We start from the raw sequence: 27,147 nt of genomic DNA on the forward strand, positions 1-27,147 counted from the left end.
TCTCTTTCTCTTTCTCTGAAGCACTTTGGCATTGACCCTGCATAGCAGCATACATTACAGAAATACTCTGCAACCACTGAGCCAAGGCAGCATGTGTTTGTGAAATATTTATCACATACATTCTACAATGAGAAACACGCTCAACCTCTGACTGTAGTGCTGTAGAGCAAGGCACCAAACCCCTCAGTGAGGCTGAGCTGGTGCTCACAGTAACAGACTGTATCTGGACTGAGCTGCCTTTAGGTTTCACTGCATATAATGCAGGGAGCAGGGCAGTACTGCCAAGGAGTCCATGTTCTCTGCAAACCCTCCCAGGATAAATAGAGTTTTAAGTATTGGCTTCTGACAGCAGTGTAAATAACAGAGTTATTCTATCATCATGTTGGGTCTATCCACCAGCTATAAACCAAACTTGGGTCTGCAAGATGTTTTTTTAATTTTCTAATAAATAGATGTAATCCTATGCATGGTATGTAGTTCAGGCGCATTTTTTTATTTTACTGTGGAATAATAAACAAACGCTTACTTCTTCAAGGGTTCCCCCAACTTTAAACAAGCTAAGGTTTGAAGGTGGAATTTCAGGAAGAAGCTCCACATTCAACACCTGACTGAACGATCAAAATACCTCAGATTTCAGCACAAATCTTCATCCTGTGTAACTTGTGTTCATGTGGTCTTTTTAATACTCAAAGTGAGCAGAGTTTACTAGTCTTTCTGCTGACTGTTGGTGTGAAATTTTCTGAGCCTGTAAAATATAATCAGTCCTGAAGGCCCTGGTTCAAAATGACTAATGATATCTGGCTAGAAAGGCTATAGTTCTCCTTTTAGAAACACAGCTTCTTGGAGGAGATAAGGGGAAAGAAAATAGTTGTTTCACCATCCTCTTATCAGTGAGAACTGCATAATATAATCTGACTCAATGGCGTATCAGATCAATCACTCTGATGGGAGAAGGAGGGAAAGAGAGAAAGAAAGGAAGAGGAACAACTTTACAGACTTAGGATAACATTAACTCAGTTTAAACTGTAGTGGGAAAAAAATGAATCATCCATAAAGGAGGAAGTTTTTAGAGCATCATTAATTTGCAATGAGTTGCAACACCATTTTCTCACTATCTGTTTAAAACCCACAGATCCATTGACCCAAGGTAAAACAATACTGTGATAGTGTGATGTTAGACAAAAAAGACAGCTAATGCAATTTGGCATAAATATGGGCACTGGTATGACCCTGCAGTTAGGTCATGTGCCTCATGAAGTTAGCCCTCAAGCAGTCACTCCAGTTAGAGTTCAGCCCGTGGCTCCTTTCCTGCATATCATTTCCCACTCACTCATTCTTTCCTGCTCTGTCCACTGTTCTGTGTATGCAGCAGGAGCCCCTCAAAAAACTTTTCAAAAAAATCACCATAAATGTTTTTCACTGCAGTCAAAAGTCACAGCTTAGAAATGAATAGTTAATTTCTGTAGGAAATCAATCGCCTGTTGATTCACAAAGTTACCCAGAAATTCTGGTTAATCTGCTCTCAGCACATGTCAAGCATCACACTAATGTGGTATTAACCTGCCCTCCAAAAGATAATTTACTCCAAATCTTCACAAATCCATTGAACACTGGCTTCTCCATTATTTTTTGCACATTGTTCTGAATGTGGCTGTGCTCGAGAGTGCCTGGCTTTGTGCCTCTACAGAGGAGGGCCTTTCATGACTCTTTCTCCTTGAACAATATCAAGCAGAGGTGTGAGATGATTTCAGATTCAGCCTGTTGTCTGTCTCTGTGCTCTGTATAGCGGCTCAGCCAGCATCTGATTACCAGGACCTTGTTGTGTTGTCGAGAGAGTAACAAAGAGGGCAGGATTGAGTTGGGAAAAAGAGAAGGAGCAGAGGATGGGTAGTTCTCTGGGCTGTGGAGACAACAACACCCAGCACATCTGTGGAGATGACCCTCGGGGGACCAGCTGTAGATTTCTAGAGCTAATGGAATAGGCTGCTCCAGCAAATTTACAGGCTCCTCTCTCTTTGGGAAACACATGACAGTGGAATCCTCCCTCTTGCATCACTTACCCCCACCCTCAGCACCTTGACTTTGTTTTCCCTCTTTTCCATTTTGCTCGATATCTCCCAGCAGTCATTGTGATTGCATTGCATGTGCTAGAGGTGCCCACAGACAAACGGTAGGTGCTTACTATGCCAGTCACTTCCTTCCATCTCCACGTCCCTGAGAGACCTAATTGATATTCCAGAGCTGGGTTGAAGCTACATCTCAGGCTCACCTTAGTCATTAGTGAGCCCCCCAGGGCTGTTTGCATTATAATCTCTGATTTAGATTGTGTGTTGCCTCTGTGTCCTTCCCCTGAGGTTGTGCTGTATGTGCAAAAGACTGCTGTTGTAGTGGGATACAAGCTCAAATTAGTCCCTGCCTCTGAGGTTTGTAACTGAGGCTAGGGTTATAGGTCACCAGCTGACACTTAAACACACATCAGATGAGGAGATTAATATCCATCCTGAGTTTTGTCACGATGTGTGAGTAGGGAACAACTTAGGGCCCATCTGGACATTTGTATGGTAACAAGGGAAGTGAAAGTGCTCACAAATCATCACATGTGGAAGGAGCATGAGGGAAATATTAATCAAAGTGAATGGAGTGATCAAAGTATGTGGTTTGATTCTCATAGAAATGGGTCACAGCCAGGGGTGTTCCCAGGTGTTGGTGGAATGGTGGCATTTGCCCACCTTAGAATCTCACTGGCCACCCTTGGCTCCACTGTACAAAGTAGGTTAAACAATCTGCTTTCTTTGTTTGCAATTTAAAGTAACAAAGGAAAGTTCAAATATTGCCGCTATGCTGTGCAATTTTCTTAGTTAAATTACACATACACAGAAGTTTCAAAACTTATGATACCTTGAGTTAGTTTGAGTTGCATAAAATATGGCTGACAAATAACACCATAGTACATAAGACCTGGTCTGTTTTTGGTGATCCCCCAAAGAGCAAACGATTAAAAATGCCCTCTTGCCTTAAGACCTCCATTGACTCTGCAAAGTCCTCAACCAGCTGCGTTTTTAATTATTGCAAGGTTAGGGCTAAAAATAAAGACTTGTGCCCCTTACTTGTCTTGAATAGAGTCCTTTCAGTTAATCAACAGACCAAAGGGTAAATTTAATGGGTAGTGTGCCACTTTTTTTTTCTTTTATGTAAGATTATGGGGAGTAAGTGGTGTTGCCACAAGCAGCTATTTAAACCTGATACATTAAAATACTTATGACTGCATTTTATACAGATATGTTGGTAACAGTGGTAGTGACGTATCTTTCCTAGAGTGAGGTTCACTCCGGGTCTTCTTGATCTGACTGCGTAATAAATTTGTGGGCCACTTTCCTAATACTGGCATGAAGAACAGACAAAGTTCAATGAAGAAAAGGAGATACAATGGCAGCTTCAGTCCAACATCTTTATTTGAAGTTGACCCAATGATGGCACACAGACAAAACCCTCCTCTCCTCTCTAAAACCTGATGTCCTGGCCTCCTTTATACTACTGGTGCGTCCCTGAATGCATGCAAGCTACCCATGTATGGCAAACCGACTTTGTGTCTGTAGGTTGTTTTTCTGTAACATGTAGTCACTGAGCAGACCTTGGTCAAGACAGCTGTGGGCACTAAATCTTTAAATCCTGGCGAAATGAAGAGTCATCTCAAGTACACAGCTAGGCAAAACTTGTCCAAGGGTCAAAGGTTAGCTCCTGCAGGCCCCTGGACCTCTGCAGGCTGCTCTGCAGTTCACTTTAAATGAATCCACTTTGAATGAATCCTCAACAGTACTGAGATGTTTCTTATTGCTGCTCATGTTTCCTTCTTCTCTCCTCAATCCTCTCTCCAGCAGCAGTGAGTAAATTGACACACTCCTTTACAAAACAGGCCTGAAATGACTTTTGGTTCAACAAATAATCAATGAGTGGGGAAATTTCATTCACTGACTTTTTTTTAATTTATTTTTATTTTTTTATTTTTTTTTAGGGTTTTGGGAAAGTTTCTCTCTGTGTCTTGCTCCAATCTCAACTTGTTGTTTAGATCACTCCCATCCTGGTGCTCTGCATTTTATAGGCTCTTGTAGCTGAAGATAAAACTTTCAAATGAAAATAATCTTTCTAATTTATGCAGAGCAGTACCAATATATAAATCTAAATATCTTTTTTCTTTCTTTCGGGGGTTTAGCTAATACTTAGAAAATGCATTCCATATCTTCATGTATTGTTTTCCTCACATCTACCCCACCTTAATGATCCAGTTGTTTACCAGAGGAATCTAAATGACGTCAGCAGCACTGCTATGTCCAAAATGATCCCATTGGGAGCAATCAAGACAATCCTGACAAACTTGGAGCCTACATCTTAATACGTTATGAGGGAGTTAGAGGCTGACGCTTAGACATGAGAATGATATTATAAAGCACTCTGGGATTTTCAGCCTGGCACATACAAAATGATATGCAATGAAGTAATGTGTACTATGAAGCAAATGGTGTTGTCTAACAAGATCCTAATCGTTTCAGCTGCAGGCTTGTTAGCTTTTACTGTGGCTTGTAATGTTGAACTTAAGTCATTACACACATTCACAGCATGCACTTAAGACCTCATAACTGAGTCCTGTTGCTGTGTAATCACATTTTAAGGCATTACAAATACGCTCAGAGAAAAATTATACAGTGCTGCAGAACATTTGGGGTGAATAATAATCACTCTCTTAGTTTCTTCCTTTTTAAAAAATAAAAAAGAAGATCATAGAGTTCAGTTCTGATGCTGTGCTTAGAAGAATATTAAAACTTTCCTATGATTGAAGGTATTTTTATGGTCTCAGTTTTGTGGTGTCTGACACCTAGCCAAGAACAGAGTGCAGGTGCCTGATTACACTCCTTGAATGAAAATGAAATTAATGGAAAGCAGGTGGGTACTTCAAAGGCTGACTGCTCCAACGGTATGACCAAATGTGCCTGCAACCGCCAACCTCAGCTGTTGTGTCAGTGATGGGGAAATGGAGGTTAGGAATGTGAATGAAAGTAATTACTAAACATTAGAGTTAAGCAGATGAAAGACAGGATCTGATGTGTTCCTCTGTAGACAATACTTATTGCAGAATCAAACTACAAACACTGCTTGTGGTTTTGTGTTGCCTCCTCTTTTTATGTCCTTAAAGTCACAAAGTGATTTCTTATTTCATATTTTTTGTGTGTCTCTGTGTATTTTTGTTTTGATTTGGCTTCAATTCAGTGAACCAGATGTCTCCCACAATGAATGCACCGTTAAACTCATTTTTCTGCTGCAGTGTTTGAATAATTTAACTGGCCTATTTTAACACCTACAATACATATCAAATTATAGCTCCAAGACAATGAAGACACATTTCCAAGCATTTGAATTTAACAATAATGAAAATAATCCTCACCGTGACCCAAAAAAAATCACTTGCAAAATAGTTGGAAGTGTTTCAGAGAAAATGCAGCCACAGCAATATTTTAATGTTTCTCCTGCAGATTACAGATGGAGAGGAAGGCTGCAGGAAAACAAAATGCTGAATGTGTCAAATTCTTAAATGACTCCAGGATGTGGTTTATCACCATGTCAGACATTGGATACACAAATTACAACGTCACAGAAGTCACGTTTTCTAACAACACATTTGCTGTACAATAGCTGCTTCATTCTATTATAAATCCTTTAAACAATTTCAGGATGTATAGATGCAGGATAGGAGCTGCTCTGCCCTTGGCAGAAGCTAATATTACTGTGCTACTTGTCTCATGTTCCTCATCTGTCTTTCATTTGTATATCTGACAGTTCCCCCTTTGAATAAGGAAGGATCAAATAAGTGTATTGCAAAATCCGTCTCTTGCAACATCTGACAGCTGCAAAGTTGAAAGATTTTTTTTTCTGTTTTTGTGGGAGAGAAAGATTCCCCCCATAATTATAGAATCTCTTCTTTTGATGGAATATTTTGTTGTCAGCTGTCAAATTAGCATGACATTTGCACTGAGTAAAATTTGTTTCCATGGTGAAGAAGAATCCTTTTTCATGGGGAATCATTTCTAATTAGAAACAACATCTTTGCGTTAAAAACCTCTGTATGTGTGAACAGAAATATGTTTAGTCCCTTGTTTTACACAGACCTCATCACACTCTGCAGAACCAGGATGCTTTTGGCTTGGAATTTAATTTAACAATTCTTCTTACACCTTGTTCAATAAGAGTCTGGCTTAAAACACTGACATGTTTGTTTCCACACCACATAAGAGACTCTCTATCTACTATTTACATTGACTACAAGTATGAATAAGAGCATCCCTGGCTGTGATTCTCTGCAGCTGAAGGTTGCTCTCAGCAGGCTGCCTCCTCCCTGAGCTTTCCTCCTGTGCTGCATAGTCACTCAGATCAATGTGTTCTTTGACTGAACTTCACAGGGTACAAGGTGTTTCCAGCAGACAGGCGACGCACACAGCAGTCACACAAAAAACAACCAACCTTGCCACACAACTTAGACTAATCTCTGTGGAATGTCTCAGTGACAGGATTTCAAGTCGGGCTGGGGCTCTGGGTTGGTCTGCCTCTTGAATGCAAGGATTTCTCTTGCTAAGGAAAATCCCATGGGGTCAACCTGAAATTAGAGTAAAAATACCTTCAGGTGTAATATGACCAAAAAATGTAGATAATGGAAGACATAGACAGACAAAGAAGTGTGATCATTGCAAAGATGGAAAGGCAGCTGGCTTTTAAAACACAAGAACAATGAGTGACAGGGTTAACTCTAAAAGAAAATAATAATTTTCCTTTAAAGTAAAACTATAAAAACATGAAGACAAAATTATCTCCACTAAATTAGAGGCTTTGAATGATTGTAATTTTACCATGCTCAGAAAATGAAATCTTGATCCTGTATTCAAGTCGGATGCATTTGAAAAACAGGCTGATCATATACTGTATTTGTAACGCAACACTGGACATATAACACACACTACAAAATATCGTCAAAAAAGAAAAAAACTAGCACAAATATAGTAAAAGTTGTTAAAAAAGTTGAATTTGTTTAAATAAGGCAGACTCCCTGTGTGTTTTGAGTCATTTATATATTTTTTTCATTGCATGTTTAATCCTTGCAAAAGAAAAATACCCTATCAAATGCTGCCTTCGATAACAAGGAGGCTTGATTCTGTCTGCATGCTCTCCATGAGTGTAAGCAGTAATCAGGCTGTTTCAAATCCCACATGAACGTGTTAACTAATGACTTGTTTCTTGAAACATTTGTGTAAATGAAGGTCTCAGAGTGCAACAAAGCTTTGATAGTTCTCAGACAGCAGCACACACAGTGTTGTCTCAGGGTGCTCTGCATGTATGCGTGTCTTTTGTGCATTCAGTGTACTATGGGCAGGAAGGGGAATGAAGGTTGGAGAGAGGTGGTTTGTTTGTTTGCGTGCATTTGGTGGGAGGGGAAATTTGAACACTTTCCCAATTGACCTCAGTTTGATTTTTTTTATGGGTGGGGTGCATAAAACAAATTTCTGAATGTATCCAACCTGTAAACAAAGATTTGTGTTAAAGGAGCAACATCATGTTATTCATATGAGGTCATGGTGTAGATTAGCAGACAGCTCGTACTGCAAACATATGAGCTGCTCTCAATCTTCCTCAGGAATGTGTGTCATCTGTTACCATAGTATTCATTCTAAAGTGAAGTAATGCATCGCTGTTTCTGTTTCTAATTAAGTGCTTTCATAGCTGCAAATATTTATTGTATGTTTAATGAGAATTTCAAGGCAAAGCAAAACAAGCCTGCGAAGCACCTGCAGGAAAAAGGTCATGTTGTTCCCAACTATGCTTGTAGAAGATGAGAAAAGAATTTGAGCTATTGGGAGAAAGAAGTGTTACATGTCTGCATGTTGACTCTGGAAGCCTCATGGAGCCCAGGCTGCAGCAGGCCATGAAACATCACTAGCACTAGGGCCATGTGGGACGTCAACTTAAGAGAAAAAAAAAAAGAGTTTGAGATTTTTTCAGTCTTTTGTAAGCAATCAGGCAAATAGAAGCTTGCAGTCCTACAGTGCACGAGCACTTTTCTCCAGAAAGCAGGAAGCAATGCTCAGTTTACTGACAGGCGAGTCAGCAGACCGACAAGAAGTCAGGACATACTTTCCCAGCACCAACAGACGGTAACATTACCTGTGGCTCCTCTGAAGCCCACTTACACTCTCCAGAGTGTGATTATTTCTGAATGTACGTTTAGTCTCCTCTACCGCTGGCAGTGAGGACCTGCAGATGCACTTATCTCTGGGTTTACTTTTCAACTTTACGTCTGCCTCAACTCTCACTCCAAAGCTGTACCCAGAGGAAGAAGACACACATGTTTTATTGACAGAGCTACAGGTGGTTTAAGTTAGAGCTGCTGGTGGACTGGAGAGGTTTTTCCTGTGTGGTGAACTGTGGAGTCTTCAGAACCAGAATGCTGTCTACATTTGTGGCATGTTTGGTGTTTGTCCTGCTGGGCTCAGGTATAGCTCAGGATGCCACACAGACTCAGAGTCGAGGTCGGGGGCAGGATGCTTCAGCCACTCCTTGGAGGCAGGTGATTCAGTGGGAGGACAATGGACGGGTGTTTAGCTTGTTGAACAGTGGGGCTGAGTATGTCCCAGCTGGGGCAGGGGCCCAGGACAGAGGTCCCAGAGTAGTTGTGGCAGATAGTCGTTCACGCTCCTCTCGTAGACCTCAGGGAGGAAATGTTCGCAGGCAGGCTCCATCACGAGGATCATCTGAGACTGTCCGAGGGCAGGCAAGACATCCTTTTGGATTTGGTCAAGTGCCAGATAACTGGAGACAGACAGCAGGTAGCACCGGTGGAGGCCAGTTCCAAGGATCTACAAGTTCTCGCTTCAGACCAGCCACAGGCTCATCTTCCTCTTCTTCCTCTTCTTCCTCTTTTGCTTCATCTTCTTATAATATCCCACCCTACCCCCAGAATCCATTTCCACAACAGCCTCCCTTCCAACCAGTTCCTTATGATCCTAGTTTTGTGGAAGGACCAATCAGGAGCTACGAGCCACCTTTTCAGCCAGCAGTTGGTGGAGGATATGGTGGTGGGGGATATGGAGCTGGACAAGGGTACAATGGAGGAGGGTATGTTGGCGGTCTGCCTCCGGTGCTCCCAGGTTCGCCCTCTGACTTTACGGACGATGGCTACCGCTACTTCCAGTCTTATGGCTATGGGCCCAATCCTGCTGTTCAAGCACGTGCCGCTCAACCACCATTTACAGATGGACTGGACCACAGATACACCCACAGTCTCTACAATGAAGACTCTGCTCCAGCTGTCCCAGCTCCCAATCCCAACCAGGGAGCACCTGTGGTAGTGGACAGGACACGACCAGCCAGTCAACAACCCGTCAGGAGTCCACAGTACGAGCAGTTCCCCCCCTTTGGGAGACCCCAGCCTCCTTTTCTTCAGCCAAATCCTCCAGCCAGAAACTCTCCAAACTCTGCGGTTGAAAACCCCAGCTTGAGTGTTGGGAGTGTGTACCGACAAGAACAAAGAGGTACAGTAAGCTTTTAGTTTGGGTTTTGTGAACTTACACCATGTTTTCCTTAATCCCTTGCTTGTTCAGGATTTTACTCATTCTTAAACATAAGGGAAGGCTGTGACACATGTGTGGAGCAACAACAGATTCAGATTTGAAAAATGTTCACCTTTGGGCATTCATCCAAGGTTTCTTCCTTTGATGCAGAAAATGAAAAGATAGACATGAGATTTTGTAGCCACTGGACATATGAATTTAAAACATGCACATGACCCCTTGAAGAACAACATTTCTGATCACGTTAGTCCTTTTTTTAATGTTTATCAGATATCTGATGTAATCTGAATGAAACAGCTGCCACAAATCCAGCTCTCTTTCAGTTTACAAACAACGCAGAGTGGACACAAGATTCATCTTTTCCCACTTGTCTGGTTATTGAAACCAGGTGTTGAGCAAGCCCTGCCAGTGCACAGAGTGCTCACACAGAAACCTCTCTGTGTTTAGTGGGGAGTTCACTGCTATATGAAAGAGGGCTGGTTCACGAAGCGTGCAGTGTTTGGTAATGGTGTGGGTGACCTCATCGAGGGGCTGCTGGCAGTGGGGGGTTGTTAGTGGGTTACGGCGGCCTCTTAAGCGTAAGGACAGGAGAGGGGAAACAAGGGGAGGGGGATACAGTACTTCACTACTCACTACTGAGGGGGGGAGGAGAGCGTGGAAAGTCCCGCTAACACATGGGGTCCATTGCTAAAGCTGCAGGAAATCAAAGAGATATTTACCCAGAGCTCTGGGGGGAAGAGTGAGGAATGTCAAAACGTGCCCTTAAAAAAGTTTAACAGCTTTTAACTCTTCTAAAGGAGACAAAATGGTATTCCAAAAATATCAGACTTTTTTCTGTGATCTGACTGCCAGAAAAAGTTACTGATCTGGCCAGAGAAAAAAGGAGCACCTCCAACAGGATTCTCAGGCTTTTAGTAATCCAGATTTACTATTATTTTACACGGTAATCTTTCTCGCTGTGCAGCAGCCTCTCTGGTGTGTTATGCATCTTCAAACTTCATTCATTAGACACTTCAGAGTTGCAAGGAGCTGCGAGCAATTTTTACAGCAAAAAGCCAACATGTGTGCAGATGCATAAGTGCTCCCAGTAATCACTGTGATAAAGATTCTGCCTTTGGGGACTGTAGAAAGCTGACATTTTTATTTCCCAGCTTCGTAGAACTGCATAAAGCTGTTACAGTATCAGAATAACTATTATGATTTCTTAGTATAAAATACACACACATTTATAACTCTTATTCAGAGGCAGTGCTGTGTTGAAATAGACGCAGTAAAATATAACTTGTACTTTGCATTATGTATTTTAATAGCTTGGCTCTTCATTCAATAATACAAATAAATTCAGCTCAATAAATACAGCTCATATGTTGTCAACTATGGGCAATGTATGAAAACATAACTTGGCACAGACAGCTTGAGGCAGGGTCAGCAGAAGTGGACAAGCTGTTGTACAAATAACAACAATGGCCAAGTCTGAGGCAATTAAACAGTATTTAAAGCAGAACATTTTCCAGTTAATGCTTTTAATGTGAAATGGAGTGGTTCAATGGATAAGTTTTACCAGAGAGTAAACAAGATTTGACGCACAGCCAAATCTGCAAAGATGGTAAAAAAAATTAATTGAAACCTTAGGCTGACCTTACAGATAGCTCCTTGTGTCATCAGTTCAAACTTAAGCCCCTAATTATTATCATTTTTTTTCTTTAATCAACATTTAAAGATGCTTAGAGGAGGATCTGTTTTTATTGCAGTCCCTTGCCACCTTGTGGCCCAGAAAATCTGCACACTGTCGTAAATTACTTTGAGTGAGATGTGTGTTTGTTGTGGAATGAAAAGGAGATCGGATAAAAAAAAAAAATCCTTTGTCCAAGACAACTCTTCACTGGATACAACGCGCTGAGGTAAGGTATTTTTCAGTACAGTTACGTAGCGATATGGTTTAAAACGTGACATCAAGCAAGCATTGAAGCAGCTGGCTATATATTAGCAACATCGTCAGCCCGGTGCTCCGACAAATCTGTCAACATGTAAACACTGTCAGTTTGTAAGTAGTTTTGTAGCCATTTATATTTAGCGCAGCTGGCAGCCCCGTGCTCTGAGACATGTCCATAATGTGTAATGTTAGAAAAACCTGGTTAGCTATGTCCTGCCAGTCATCTACCAAGCAGAGCTAATGTAACCTCACTCTTCATTTTATTGATAGACTTTCAAATTTGAACAGACCACTGCAGAATAACTGCTGCACGTGGGTTGGAATGGGCATTATCACAAACAGCTTAGCCCCTGTGTTATAGAGTGATACAGCCTAAGCTAAAGGCTAATTAGGCTAATTAGGCCTTAGTTCACGTTCTCGTTTAGCTTTCTTCTGCTCTACTGTCCTTTTTCTGTAACCAGTGATATTGGTGCTGATAATCTCATTTTAAAGCTTGGATTACGATCGGGTACATATCTAGAAAGACGCCTTTCAAGATCACTTTCAAACTCCTCACAGCCCCTTTAACCTCAACCTTCATCGGCTATGAGCAAACGTGTCTTTACAACTCTGCCACAACCCTTCTCTGCGTGTCATCCTCCACTCCTCAATCCTGACACTCCTGTCTCACTTTAGCTGTACAGTCTATAAACCAAACATGACCCCAAAATAATATGGAAGTTTTGCCCAAAGTTTAAACCATTTGTTGTCTTTTGCCCTCAAAGACATCCAAATATTGTTATGAGACAACCCAACAAATAACAGAGTTAGACCATAAAGAAATCCAATCAGACTAAAAATTTTGCGAGATAAATGCTGCAGGGGCTGCAACAGAGATTGTTCAGGACAATATTCCATTTTTATCTTGAAATAGTTTGACATTTAAGTGTTACTGAAATTTATTGGTGTTAAAAACAGTTGAGGAGCACTCGAATAGTAGTTAAAAACTATGGATGTAGATTTAATGTAATATCTGAGAATGTAGAGATTGTAGAGTGCCTCACAAAACACTGTCATCATTTTTCATTATGAAATGACCATAATGAATTTCAAGTAGTTCAATCTGTCAGTCCTTTAGTGTGAATAGCCTAAAGCTTAAAGCAGGAGTATCTACATAACGACCCTCGAGTCTTTTATTATGCTATATTAGATGGTATAAAACACATGGCTAGAATTAGTCTTTTCTCCGTGGCCCACTTAGAGTGTAATGTGTGGCTTTGTCACATGCTGTCGAGAGCTGATCAGCTTTGGCTTCTGAATATACTTTATCCCACTGAAGGAGACCCAATTTCACATTTCAAAAGATTAGGGGACAGAGAACAAAGCCTTCTCAGGGTGAGAAGGAAGAGTGGGGTTGTGAGAGCTGTTGGAAAACCTTTGAATTTCACACTGGACTCTCAGTGTTTACAAGGTCTGTCTCAGGAAGTTTCCCCTGTCCCATATGTGGGCCTCAGCGAGAGAGAGATGTCGGATGGGATGTTTACATGATGCCCTCAAGGACTAAGCATATTTATAAAAACCAGAGTTTTTGGGAGACTCACCTGAAAGTCATACACTGTGAAATATAAAGCAGGAAAACTCTATCTGGTTTCCATGAATACACTGAAATGAAAGCCCTTTGTGCTCGTTTTAAATCCAAAGATAACAGCGCAGCATTTCATCATCTATTTTTCTAGTCTCCAGTTTAAGCTTGATGCAACAGAACTTAAAGGTTGTACATCATTTTTGTGATTTAATGAAAGTTCCCAGGCTTAGAGGTCAGATGGTTTGACTTTCATTTGCTTGAACAAGCTCGGATTAAAGCATGTCTGGTCTTTGTGTGCCAACAGAGAGGGCTGATAAGACATTCAATCTGACAAGTAGGGCCTGCTTTTTTTACTTCTTCCTCAGGTTTTCTGACAGATTTGGTCAGTGGCCTACTTTAAAAACAGCAGCGGTGTGAGATCACTGTTGTTTTACGCTGGCAAGCACGTTCTACTTCACCCTGTCTCTGTCTGGCTCTCTCGCTGTATATCTGTGCACCTTTGCCTTCCTACATCTCTTCATCTCTGATACTTGCTCGCAGAAAGCAAAGCATGAAAAACAGACACTGCCTCGCAACATGCACTCTGTGATACTCCAGCTTAGATGTCTCAGAGTTAAGCCTTCTCCCCAAAAGATATGAAGAGTCATGCTACGTTTGCTATGTGAAAGGTTTAGATGAAGCAACTGATTCATATTAAGATTAATGTCAGGGGCAATCCCATCCCATCACATCAGCCAAAAAGGCCACTTACTATTATTATTATTAAAAAATTATGTTGAACACTTTGAGTCATTTATTGTACATGTAGATTATGGGTCTGAGCGTGAAGCCTCCTCACCCCAATCTCACCCTGTGTGCAGTGTGGTAATACCTCATAAGAAAATCAGGACAATTATCTGGAATTCACAGTGTTTAGTGTGTCCCTCCAGAAAGACTAAGTCCTTATCTACAGACTCTGCTGCTGATCATGAATAATCATGAATACAAGGTGATACAAAAATTGATAATACATGTGAAAGAGTTCCTCTGTTCGTGGGAAGTTCACATGCACTGTCATTATAACATGATTGTCTACTCTGCTTTAACATGACATTTGCATAACCTCTGAAATAACTCTTGTTTTTGTATTTTTTTATAGTTACTCATGTGTTTGAGACAGATCTGTGAGAAAATGCTGTTTATTTTTTAAACAAGGCCATATGAATAGAATAAGAATAATTGAATAAAACTTTATTGTCATTGTAATAAGTATAACAAAATTGAAGTCACAGCAGCAATTAAGAAAACAAAAGTAATAAAGTGTATAGAAAGTGCAAAAAGGTCCATAAGAAAATAGATGAAGACAGCTTGTCCATCATTCTTCAGTTGAGCCAGCCTCCACCTCCACAGGGTCCAGGACTGAGCTTCTTCATCAGTCTGTTCAGTCTCTGTCTCCTGTATCCTGTCTGATCACAGCAGGTGAAGCTCTTCCAATGTGGCGTTGGTGTCTGATGTTAGCTCTGTTAGCCATGTCTGTGAATAGCATGATGCTACTCTGCCTTCTGGTATTCTCTCTGTTGCTGGGTTAGCACCGATAGCTCGTCCATCTTATTAGAGATAAATCTTACGTTCCAAATAATGATGGATGGAAGGACAGGTCCATGTTGTCACTTCTTAGCTCACACCTGAGAACCAGCACGTCGTCCTCACCTCCTTCTCCTCAACTTGTGAGAAGACATCAGGCCTTACACCAGTTAGCATCCATATGCTACAGGCTGCTAACAGCTAAGTTCACATGTAAACAATGCAGCCATGGTTACATGTAGGATCTCAAAACAAACACAGGAGAAAAATTTGTAAAAATATTGCTGAAGCCACAAAAAGTTTGGTGTCCATGACCAACAAATGAGCCACACAAAGTAATGACCCACTCCAAATACAAAGATTACGAAATGGACAATAAGAGAGAGCTGCTGCAAAAGGCAGCCATAGCCAACAGGATATATATATATATATATATATATATATATATATATATATATATATATATATATATATATATATATATATATATATATATATATATGTATATATATATGTATATGTATATAACGAAGGTTCTTCATTTCAGGTTTGCCTGACCTGGTTCCTGATCCAAACTATGTCCAAGCCTCTACGTATATCCAAAGAGCCCACATGTACTCGCTCCGTTGTGCTGCTGAAGAAAAGTGTCTCTCAAGGTAAACCATCTCTGCATGATCTCTACTTGTTCTCATATCTGCATCTTGTGGGTTTATTAGAATATAATGTCAAGATATCAGAACTGTCATTTGGATTTTCTTTTTATCATATTGTGACTCATTCTCATCCTAATTGTTTCTGCAGTACCTTGAACGCTTTGTAGCTCTGTGGTATGCTTACACAAGATGTTTTAGTGTAGTAGACGGCTAACAATCCATTATTCCCTGATACAGGCCTGTTTTCTGCCCTCCTTTATTTCATGCAATGACAGAAATTCAATGCTCATACGAATGGAAGATGAACACTTCTAAGGGATGGCTCCACCTTTGGGTAACATTAACCAGCAAGTGAACTATCCACAATATACAGCAGCCTTGAGGAACACACCAAGTCTTTGCAACAACATTCGATAGTTATGATGAAAAAAATTGACCCACAGCAAAACATAAATGAACTAAATCCTGGTCACCTTCAGGAATTCAGGCTGTCATAAGTTTCATTTCTCTAGCATCCCCTGAGCCACTGTGCTGGACCCTTTGACTGCCTCTGCACTAAGGAGACTATTGAAATGATGGAAGTGTGCAGTCCCCACGGCTACTCTTTTCACCCTCTCCACATCACAAGCCCATCCATCCCTCAAATCCCTTTCATATCCTGTCGGAGTTTGCTGCAATCACCGACAGATGGCCTGTTGTAATTTGTGGTACACTCCATTGTCAACAACAGCCACAAGACGAATGGCTTAGATCCTCAGTGGTGGTGTGAACTTGAGGTTCTTTCACACAAAAAAGGAAACTGTGCAACCGAATGCTCCCCTCCCTATGTTTAAACTGTGTATTTGGAGAGCTGGTTGTAATCTTTAGATTGAATTATTTAGTAGATATGCTCCTGCCTCCAAGCCTTTTCAGCTCCCTGCATTTTTCTTTTCCTTGTCTTAGATATGAGAAACCCATTTTTACATTCTCTTGGCTGTTTCCCTCTCTGTTCTTTGTTTTGATATATGTGTTTGCCATTCAGCTCTGCCTATAGCCCTGAGACCACTGACTATGATGTAAGGGTCCTGCTGCGATTCCCACAGAGGGTGAAGAACAGGGGGACTGCAGACTTCATGCCTAACAGGCCACGTCATACCTGGGAGTGGCACAGCTGTCATCAGTAAGTCCTTAATACAGCACAGATTTGTCCAAGCAGACACTGACTCTTCTCTGAGTACACAGTGATAACCATGGAGCTGGTTAACCAACACTTAATTTCATTCTGATTTTATCCTTAGACAGTGATTTTATTTGTTTATCACAGCTCAGAGATTGGTACAAAAAAAAAAATCGCTGTAACTGTGATGCAAGGTTATTGCAACATTATCAAACATACCAATAGGCCTTTGAGTTCTCAATCAGATCATGTGTCCTGCTCTATGAAGTCTAAAATTCTCAAAACAGTGGTGGTTAATAATATATCTGTGAACAAAAATTGTGTAAAAAAAGATATTTAATTAGCGGTCTTCTGATGCAACAAGGATAGGCCAAAAAATAATGTCTTTAACTCTGTTTTTTCGGCGGTCAGGGCAACAACATGTAAAAAAAACATGCCGGCTTGGTTCTGTGGTCAAACAAGTCCCATGCACAGAGTCTTCAAAGCAGATGGCCCAGGTTCATTTTGGACTCATGACCTTGTAGTACATGTCATTCCCCACTCTTCCACCACAGTTTCCATCTCGTTCCACTGTCCTGTCCCTAGAAAAAAGACAAAAAAAAGCACAAATTAAGACATTGCTCTCCATGACCTACAAAAGCAAACAGGTCCATCAGTGAGAGTAGAGTCTAAAGAAGAGTTTTTCTCTATATGGTAATTTTTAATCCATGCGACCGCTGCCACTAAGTGGGTGTCAAATGAAGTTGACCATGAGCAGTTTTTGCTAACATTTTTGCAAAACAAAGATTGTTTTGTTGAGTGATACACCAAGAGTACTGAGAGTGGCTTCAGAAAAACACAAGAGATATGAGTTATGGATTGGTCCGTAGAGGGTGTAGAATGAAATAAGAGCACAAGTTTCTTGTAGGAGCTTTAAATTATGTGTAACAGCATCCACAAGAGGGTTTTTAAACAAGACAAGAAATCCAACAGATGGCATTGACTGGTAAGTGCTGATGGCTTAGTGCTTGAATTGTTTAGCAAGAGGCAAAAATGATTCACTCAATACATTGGCCTCAACTCCCATGTTTTCTTATGTTTTTTTTTTCAGTTTCAATACTCAACTACAGATACAATTCACAATTCATAAAATAGACTCAAACACATCATTGAGTTCAACTGGAGATTGTAACTACTGACCTTGCACTGTTTTCATCTTTTGCTTACACTTCTCAAAGGGAGCTTCATTACCTACAACAGTTTGTGAATGCATCACCATTTATGTGGTCCCAGCAGGGGCAGATTTGCTTCTATTTACACCTTCAATCTGCTGCTAGTCTCAACTGTCAGATTCAGTTCAGTAACAAACTACCCAGTACCAGCACTACACACACCAGTTTGAGGGTTTTTTTATCTGGCTTTGTGTTATTTAAAACAATGTTATGTTATTATAAAGGATTAAGATGGTTTTGCTTTGTATTGATAAAAAGAAGGACTGGCAACACTGCTCCATGACTTAATCAGTGAAGTGATATAATGCTGTTTGACAATTTGTTGATTGGCTTCATCATGGACACCAAACATTTCAGCGATGATAATTCAGGGTGTAACTCAGGATATCAGATCCATGGGCAGCTGATCCATCTCTGGTGATTACCCATCCCACCAGTATGGCCAGTAAAACACTATAATTTTAAATACTCAGCTTTGTGGCAGCTATTCAAGTGATAGAATTTTGCTGTAAAGACACTGACCCAGGAAAGACTTGAGCAAGAGTTTACATTCTGGTTTACTACTCATGAGACTCCTTTCATTCGTTTTCTGTTACTGTCTGAGCCTGTTAGGAGCAAAAGCAAGCAGTTTTAGCTGATTTCACTTGTTAGCTTTTGATTTCCCCAATCATTTTGGCTGTGGTGGAGCTGTTGACTATAGCCATGTATTAGTGTCGTCTGGAAGCATTTAAACTAGCTTTGTATTTGCTAAACGTATAAAGAGTAGACCTCAGGCAGAAATAGACTGATCCTAGGATTGATTGTTGAGATCTGGATTAAACTCTATTCTGTAAGAGCTGGTGTTGAACTTCAAGGTTCATCAGACAGCAAGTCATCGAGTCAATGCATCCTCATTATATGAACTTTAAAGGTATGTAGGTCGAGGGTTTGATGCTTTCATCTAGTGGTTTTCTTGTATTGTCTTTCTCAGCAGGGAAACTGGAGTTAATTTAACAGGTTACTCATGGTTCAGACTCATCATCTCTGGGACTACTGTTGAGGTGATTTCTGTGGTATTTTTTGTTGTTTTATGCCATTAAGTTCCCTCACAGACCTGCTTTTGCCTCAGCGTTAGCAAGTCGCCCCACTGACTTTAGCACCAGGCTCTGCTTTGCTGCCCTCATCTTGGAGGAATGTTGACGGGCCATTGGAAGATTGGCAGTGTTGTTGCTGTCTGACATCAGTCTGCATTTACACTGTAGTTCCCAAGAGGCACAAAGCCAAAGCAATCATTCCACAGACTCTGTGATCAGAATGACAAATCAATCCATTTTTCTTGTCAATCTGACACCAGATAACAGGGCTGCTCAAGTATAATGGCATGGATATGGGTTACTGGGGCAGGGTGTTTGTTAACAAAAAAAAATCTCTCAAGGGGAAGAAAATCTCTCACCCAGATTCCCACCATAAACTTTTCCTGCCCTACATTTTTGTTGGATAAGCTGTGAAGTGGATGGTTTTGCTCTTCACTACATGCAACCCTATCTTTCTCACTGGAGTATTGGAAGAGAACTGTATCCTCTCGAGTATCCTGGGCTGCAAAATTGTCTGGATTTTTCACATTTTTTAAACAAATGAGGACACAGATTGGCATGTGGAACTTTTCCTATTGCCAGCCAGTTCAGGAGACAAGTGGAAGTGATTATAACACTGTTTATGTGGCAGCTTCTGAAATGATGCTTTGTTTTTTCCACTTTTAGTTGAGCTTTATTAACGTAACCTTTGTGGTCAAAGATCATGGCTGTTATTTATGCAGGTGTTTGAACATTTGTTTTCATATCCTGGTTGCACTTTGTTGAAGGTAAATGTCAGGACACCCTTAAATAGTTCTCTAAGATCTTACTGTAGTGCTTTATGTGTCTCAACCCAGGCTGTGATTTAAGAGATCTTCAAAGCCTTATGTGTTGCAGCACAAGTGGAAAACAACTTTAGACTATTGAGCAGTATTGGAATGCTTTGTATACTACGAATACAAGTTACTCTTGTAAAATCCTCTATGTGTCCTTCCAACACTACATTCTCAGTAGGTGACATAGTCAGCAAAGGGATCCAGGAATCCAAGGAGACAGGGGACCCTTACAGGCACTCACAAATCTTTTTTCTCCTCCTGCACTGCTACTTTCTATTTTACACACCCACATAGACACACATACTGGAGATAATCATCTCAAGACAGCCACGAAATGAATGCCAGTCTCAGGAACACAAACAAAGACTGTGTTTCAACCCTTCAACTAGCCCTCTGCTCCCCTCCCTGGTTATTCACATATAACTGTAAACACTTTCAAGTGTTGCTCAAACCCCCATTAACATGTGCATCTGCATGTGAGCAGGGACAGTGTTTTTGCCCAGAGGCATAATAACCGTATTGTTCGGTCTCAGGTAAAACAGACCACTTTTAACCTGAGAGGAGCTCATAATTGATCGCCTCTCAAATGGAAAGAATGAGTCTGTGAATGGTCACTTGCTCCGTCAGTGGAAAGTACCCACTTTTCCTTCCAAGTCATCCCTCAATCTTTAATGACTGTTCCAGTAAACGCTGCAGCAGTGTTGAAACAGGGGCCACGAAGTAAGGCTAAAGGGCAGTTTTTATATAGTCTGTCTTTGTCTCACTGTAAGAGATCTAGTGCTTACCTCATCTGCTGCAACAGCTAAGTCATTTCTAAAGGGTTGCAGCATGTTAGTCATGTGTGTTGAGTAAAATCACATCAACATGGAGTGTTTTGCACACTGTGTGGGGACTCTGCTATCTTTACTAAACAGCCTTTAATGTTTGCTGATGACTTGTTTAATGATGTCATTTCTTTTTGCTTTATTTCTTATCATTTATTTTTATGATAACCCCTAAATTCTGATATTGGCTGAATTAAACAGTTAACAGTCAACCACATTTAGAAGGTGAAAAAACAGAAGAGACGAAACAGAAACATAAACATGGTAGTGTGTTAGATTTTAGCTGGGGCACCCTTTAGCTATTAAACTGTTTTCAGTGCTGAGTATAAAAACATCAAATTAATAGACCAGATATAGAGCTTTATCCATTAGCATCTAATTATGTTGTCCCTCTGCTCAGTGAGTGTACCAAAGGAAAACCACGCCAGGTCACTTTGACATTTGGGAGAGGTCCAAGCCAAATACATGTCGCAGTTTATTCTGCTGATGATTTCAAATGAAGCAGCTCAGTGATGGAGTCACTCACGGGGTGTCAGTGGGTTCATGTGCAGGTTCAGTGGTGATGATCAGTGGCCATGTGCACCCAGGCTTCCATAAGCTGATAAAACTGTGCAAACAAACACAGTGATTCACACAGAAACACGCACAAACATGCACATGAAGAGACACACACACTCACACACACACCCACACACGCGCACGCACCTCTGATCTTGCAGACTGATACAAGCTAATTAACAACACTCATACATCATTAGGGTGTTAATGTTGTGCTACAGCAATATTTTATTGTGGTCATTAGTTGGTGTCCATTGTCCTTTGATATTTTACATCATGTTCAGTCAAGGTGCAACATCACTGACAAAGATGTGAACACAGGAGGTCAAGAGGGTTGATTACACAATGTAATAAATTCCCTGTTTGTATTTTACATTGCACTTTAGCTCTTTATTCCAAACAAAATGATTGAGCAATTCTAACAGCAGCTAAACTCAATAAACTTACAAAGACTTGTGATGAAATACAGATACCTGGACATAGCACGTGCGATACTGGAATAGATTTAAAGCATTTGACCACAATAAGGATTTTTGTTACACTTTAAACACAGACTTCTTCTCCTTCACCCAGGCACTACCATAGTATGGATGAGTTCAGCCATTATGATCTAATCGAAATCAGCACAGGCCGTAAAGTTGCAGAGGGACATAAGGCCAGCTTCTGTTTGGAGGACACCACCTGTGACTTCGGCCACCTGAAGCGTTACGCCTGCACTGCTCATACTCAGGTAACAAAGGAATAGAAAAAAGGAATTTTATGGTAGAATTTATTTTAAATAGAGGGATTGGATTAATATTCATACTCTAAATTTGCGTTTCTTTTATGTAACTGTGCAGACTCATCCAGCTGAGCAATACTGTGCCATTTATTGCATTGGTGGAGAAATTTAGATTTAAATCTCCCAGATTTTTTTTTGTCTGCTTTAATGCCTGATATTGTCAGATGCAAGTAACATTCTTTTTTTGTTATCAAGTTAGACGCTGGATATCTTCCATATGTCTGCTAATGTTCATCTGTTTTTGACTCAAATTAATATGTCTTGTGAGCATCTCTTCTCCCCTCTGTTCTCCAGGGTCTTAGTCCGGGCTGCTACGATACCTACAATGCTGATATTGACTGCCAGTGGATCGATATCACAGACATCCAGCCTGGAAACTACATACTAAAGGTGAGGGTCAAGTGAGAACACTGTCCACAGACATGGCATGGTTTGTGGACAGGTCAAAATTCACATATCAGGGAGGTCAAGGTCACCAAAACAAATTGATCTGGCTGATAAAATAGAGATGAAGTTACTGAAGTTTTAGGTGTCTGGAAGTTATCTTGGGTTGTTCTCAGGTCCTAACACCTCATGGTTAAGTGGCTTTGGTTTTGCTTTAAGTTTGTTGATTTTTCATACACCTTTGATTATCATTGTGTAACTCTGCATCCATGTGAAGTTTCAATTTGGAGTTATTTGTCCTGGTCCCTGTTTATTAAGATTTTATGATTGTGATGAACTGCTCTTTGTATCTTCTCTTTCAGCTCCAAGTGAATCCAAAGTTCTTGGTACTGGAATCAGACTTCACCAACAACGTGGTCAGGTGTAACATTCACTACACAGGACGGTTTGTTACAACAACTAACTGCAAAATAGCACAGTAAGTAAGACTGAATACTCAAATGTGTTAAATGTGTATGTATGATACAGATTTAATTCTTCACCTTTCCTGTTCATAACATAGAAAATTATAAGCTAATTGTAAACCATTTCTTACTGAGATACCCTTAACCACAAGACGCGATGGCAGCTTAGTGTGGTTTTATGAAGAGCCGCACTGTGTTTTGAATTACTTAGAGGACTTAATGGGTTCCTGGCTCAAATATTTGATGATATAATAAATGAGATATTCATTCTCCCGTTAAGATTAATAGCCTCTGAAACTTTGATATTTTCCCTCAAAGGAAGATTTCAGGGTGTTGAACTTTTAAATAGCTCTATTAGGAAGTATATCATTGCATTTGGAACTTCCATTATATCCTCTTAAAAGGACTTTATATAGTGAGTGAATATACACGGGCAAAGCATCATTAGGCTCAAGTGCTCTGGCTGGTCTCTTCTACTTTCAGTGGTACAGAGAACCACACGCCAGAAATATATCTGACAAAACACTTCCACATGGATTCAGTGTTTACCAGTGCCAGTGAAAAATATAAGTAGCAAATGTTATAAGTCCTATTACTATCCCAAATGTGTGATATGCTGAACCTCAATCGACTAACATCATGCTAATGCATTTGACTATGCCCATAATTACCAAATATGGTCATATTTAACAGATAGTCCCCCCATTATGGTACTTGGGCTGAATTTTAAGAAATTTGTCATCAAACAGAAAAAAATTAACATTATTTTTGATGATTCAGATAGACTTTTTTATGTAATCTGTGCATTCTTGATCCTTGGTCCTTTATTTAAAGTTGATCTACTTTAACTATTGAAAATAAATTCATAAACACAAACAAAGCAGAAAACAACTGCCAGCGATGACTTTCAACATTAAGACATTGTGAGGTCCTTTTGGTCTGCTATGACTTCTGACTAAAGTCATGGTCCTTTTGCTTTAGGAGTCACTTAAAATAGTAAATCTGATACAGTTGTCAGCCTTTGTTAAACTATAACGGTGTCTGGTCAAACAGTCACTTATGGTCAGAACAATCCATGTAAACAAATCTGTGCAGATAACTTCTTGGTTGACGGAAAAGGTTTCCTAAAGGGTTATTTTTCAGTGTGTTGTTTGTTTAACATTAAACAATCAAGAAGCCATAACTGAGAAGTTTTAATTACAGACTTGTGCTTGTCTATATCAATGCTAAAATATTATTTGCACCATGATAATCAGCCATAAAATACATCCCAATTTTTGTACATTACAACTTTTCATTGCGATGAAGTCTAATCTTATTAAATGACTTTGGTTGTCTGCTAATTTTGCAGGTCTTGATCAGGCACTAGGAGGCTGCCATGCAACAGTGACCCTGAGTGCTATTCCATTGAAATGTGAATGGAATCCGTTTGTTGTTAGCTCATTGTCGATGTTTTGTTTCTACTATTTTGTGCTGTCACAGTATGCTGGGCCCATGGCAAAATAAGGGTTCCACTGGCACTGAAGAGGAAGTGGGGTTTAAAGCACACACTTACACACACACACTTACACACACACACACACACACACACACACACACACACACACACACACACACACACACACACACACACACACACACACACACACACACACACACACACACACACACATATTACATGTTGCACATTTGTATTCCAACCGTGCTATCTGACCCCTGCAATCTTCGTTTACATTGTCTTGTCAACTACACTTCTATTGTTGTAACTCCACCTGTCTGTTAAGGTTACAAAGCGTTTAACCCCCCCCAAAACACACACACACACACACACACACACACACACACACACACACACACACACACACACACAGACACACACACACAGCTTTAATCATAAATAATGCCTTAGATTTTAGCGTTTTGCTCAAATGAGTCGTTTCAGAAAAGTCAGGGTACAGATGAAATCCACCCACTAAAACCAGGGGACAAAGTCTTCCCAGGTGCGTTCATTCATGCAGCACACAAAAATGTGCAGTGACTCAGAAGAACCAAAATGTGTTACTTTTAGTTTATTTTTTCCTCAGTGCCTTAGCGGGTCAGGCTGGTTCTCTAGGCACATCTTGTTTATTGTTGTGTTAAATGCAAAAGAAGACAACTGGTCACATTTGCATTTGTCAACAAATTATCAACGCAACAACAGGTTAGGGTGAGGCACTTCTCTAAACCCTGCTATGTTTGTGTTATTTCTCTTTTTGTCCCCTTTTGTTTTTTGGCAAATCTGACACCGGAAGAAAACTACCTGTGAGGGCACTTTCCTGGTATGAAAATCACACAAAGCCATATGTTTACATTATTCCCAAGCCTTTATTTTATTTTTTTATCTTTTATTTCCTGTTTTTTTTTTTTTTTTTGACACAACACTGGTCACATGGTACATCCAAACCTATTTGAAGAATGTATATACAAATATTCCACTGATGCATGATTTTAAAGATGATTATTTTGTTTTCACTGATTGTATTTTTTTTAATCCAGTTTGACTGTTACTGTAATCTGTGAAGCTCAATGAACATAGAAATAGATAAAGCATTTATTTACTTGAAATTAAACATTGATCTGAATTCAAAATAGAGTGCGTAGAGAGAGGAAAAATAATGAAGAACTAAAATGCAGAGTTTAAGAGTTTAAGAAAGCAGTCTTTACCTACCTCTCCAACAAGCTGTAATTTCCTGTTAGCTGTTTAGTTTCACCATGTTCATCATGGACTCTGTAATAGCACACAGCTAAAACCCACATTTCTATTAAATAAGTAAAAGAAAAATGTGCTCAGGATGAAAATAATGACTTGGGGCAATTTTGAAATGATTAAATCCTTGAGATTTGCTGTCACCTATTGTTGCCAGTCCTACTTCTGTGTCTGGCACTTCGTATTTCAAACATGGAGAAGGCACTTTACCAGTGGAAAGTCAAAGATCAACTTGAATATTTTTAAAGAAGAGCTAAACAAAACATATGTAGATTGAAAAGACCAATAATTAGTCTACTTCCAATTAAATCGACTTAAGTTCAAATGCTGCAAAAGTAGCAAGAACTTCCTCATACAAGAGGAGGCCACAGTAACCACAGATGGTCAAAGTGCGGAGAAGTTATGTAGCCTGGAGCTCATCATGCAGCTCACTGTGTCTGGACATCATTGTTATATTCATTTCTGCAATACTGAAAACTAATATGATAAGTGAAGCAGCCATGGTGTTATTTTCATGGACATCCTTGTAAATTAATCCCCGGATTGAGTAACTAAACTAGGCGCCAAAAAGATACAGCAAGATAGTTGATGTAGTCGCTCAACAGCTGCCCCATATTTTCCCAGCTCCTTCATGAAGCAGCAACAGTAGAGAATATTTTGCTTAAAGATAAGTTAACCTACCTTTTATGGCGTTAATTATAGTCAGAGGAGATTATAATGAGTTTCCATGAATCGCGTGCATACTTCTGCATGTGGAGCCACTTGTTTTTGGAGGACTGGCTGGGCCCTTTGCAAACAAAGCTGGTGTATGTAGAGGTTATAGTTTGCTGTTAAGCTATTTCAAATAAATAAATAACAATTTACAGAAAATCAAATTTTGGAGTTATGTACCTGAGGGTCTTTGTTTGATGCGATTTTTGAAGTTGAACTGTGTTACTGTACAACAATCTGGTTTCTTTGTATTATTCAAACAATATCAGAGCATTCTTTTTTTTTTTACTGTAAAATTTATTTTTGTATCTCTGCAATAGATTCATTTTCTACATACTACTTGTAACACAAAAGGCCTATTCTTTGTCCATCATTTGAGGGTCTCATATATCACTGTACTGTTCTTTGAATTGATGAGTATTTTATTTTTGCTTAGGTTGCTTATGATCATACTGTGCCTTTTCCAAAAGAAACGTGATTTTGACGCTCAGCAAAAAAGCAGCACCAGAGCAGGTGACAGTTATACAGCATCTTTGACGTGTGAAATTTGTGTTTTCTAACAGTGAACACCTGTCAGAAATGTCATATACAATAAATACATTTACACCTCTGCCGTGTGCTCAGAATGGAATATGCATGCTCTGCACCACCAGAGTCGATGGCTGTGCTTCACATGAGCCCAATCTGCAGGTTTACACAGAATACAGATCAGCAGATTCAATGGAAATGCTGTGTGACAGGTGTGACAAGTTACTGGATTCATCGCCTTCATAGAAGATTAGGTGTGATGTTTTTAATGCATTGAGATATTTTCCTTGGTACTATATGTTACTTTGTTATGCATGAATCAGGCAAGCATGGAAATTTGACCTTTACAAATGGAGAAAACACTGAAAAAAGATGCCTGCAAACACCAAACAGAGGATGAAACATCTGTGTGCTACTGCTATGCATAAATACATCAGTCACACTTGTTTCCATGTTGGGCTCAGCAATCTGACACCTTGGTATCTTTGTAGACAGCCTAAAAAAGTGATTGGGTCATATTTTCATCATTGTCACAAACTGTCACCAAGAAGCATCCACTCAGCTCCATTTGAACC

The 27,147-nt window shown here is 40.0% G+C and overlaps 1 protein-coding gene across 1 annotated transcript; it reads left to right on the forward strand.

The window, feature by feature from the left end:
- The first annotated feature begins 8,083 nt into the window (after positions 1-8,083).
- Positions 8,084-26,641, forward strand: loxl1 (lysyl oxidase-like 1). The gene is made up of 7 exons (XM_074665887.1): positions 8,084-9,569; positions 15,216-15,324; positions 16,343-16,480; positions 21,532-21,688; positions 22,034-22,129; positions 22,486-22,601; positions 23,939-26,641. The coding sequence occupies exons 1-7, from the start codon at positions 8,483-8,485 to the stop codon at positions 23,943-23,945; spliced, it is 1,710 nt and encodes a 569-aa protein (XP_074521988.1). The 5' UTR covers positions 8,084-8,482; the 3' UTR covers positions 23,946-26,641.
- Positions 26,642-27,147: the final 506 nt, after the last annotated feature.

This window comes from Halichoeres trimaculatus, unplaced genomic scaffold (genome assembly GCF_033239565.1).
Source record: "Halichoeres trimaculatus isolate MK-OKI-2021-1 unplaced genomic scaffold, fHalTri1.1 fHalTri1_scaffold_3, whole genome shotgun sequence".
Lineage (NCBI taxonomy): Eukaryota > Metazoa > Chordata > Actinopteri > Labriformes > Labridae > Halichoeres > Halichoeres trimaculatus.

Excerpts from the sequence above, each read along its gene's own strand:
- loxl1 (XM_074665887.1), top strand. The coding sequence starts at position 8,483 with ATGCTGTCTACATTTGTGGCATGTTTGGTGTTTGTCCTGCTGGGCTCA. Across the intron at positions 15,325-16,342 it reads GAAGAAAAGTGTCTCTCAAG|CTCTGCCTATAGCCCTGAGA; the intron begins GTAAACCATCTC and ends TTTGCCATTCAG. Across the intron at positions 16,481-21,531 it reads GAGTGGCACAGCTGTCATCA|GCACTACCATAGTATGGATG; the intron begins GTAAGTCCTTAA and ends TCCTTCACCCAG.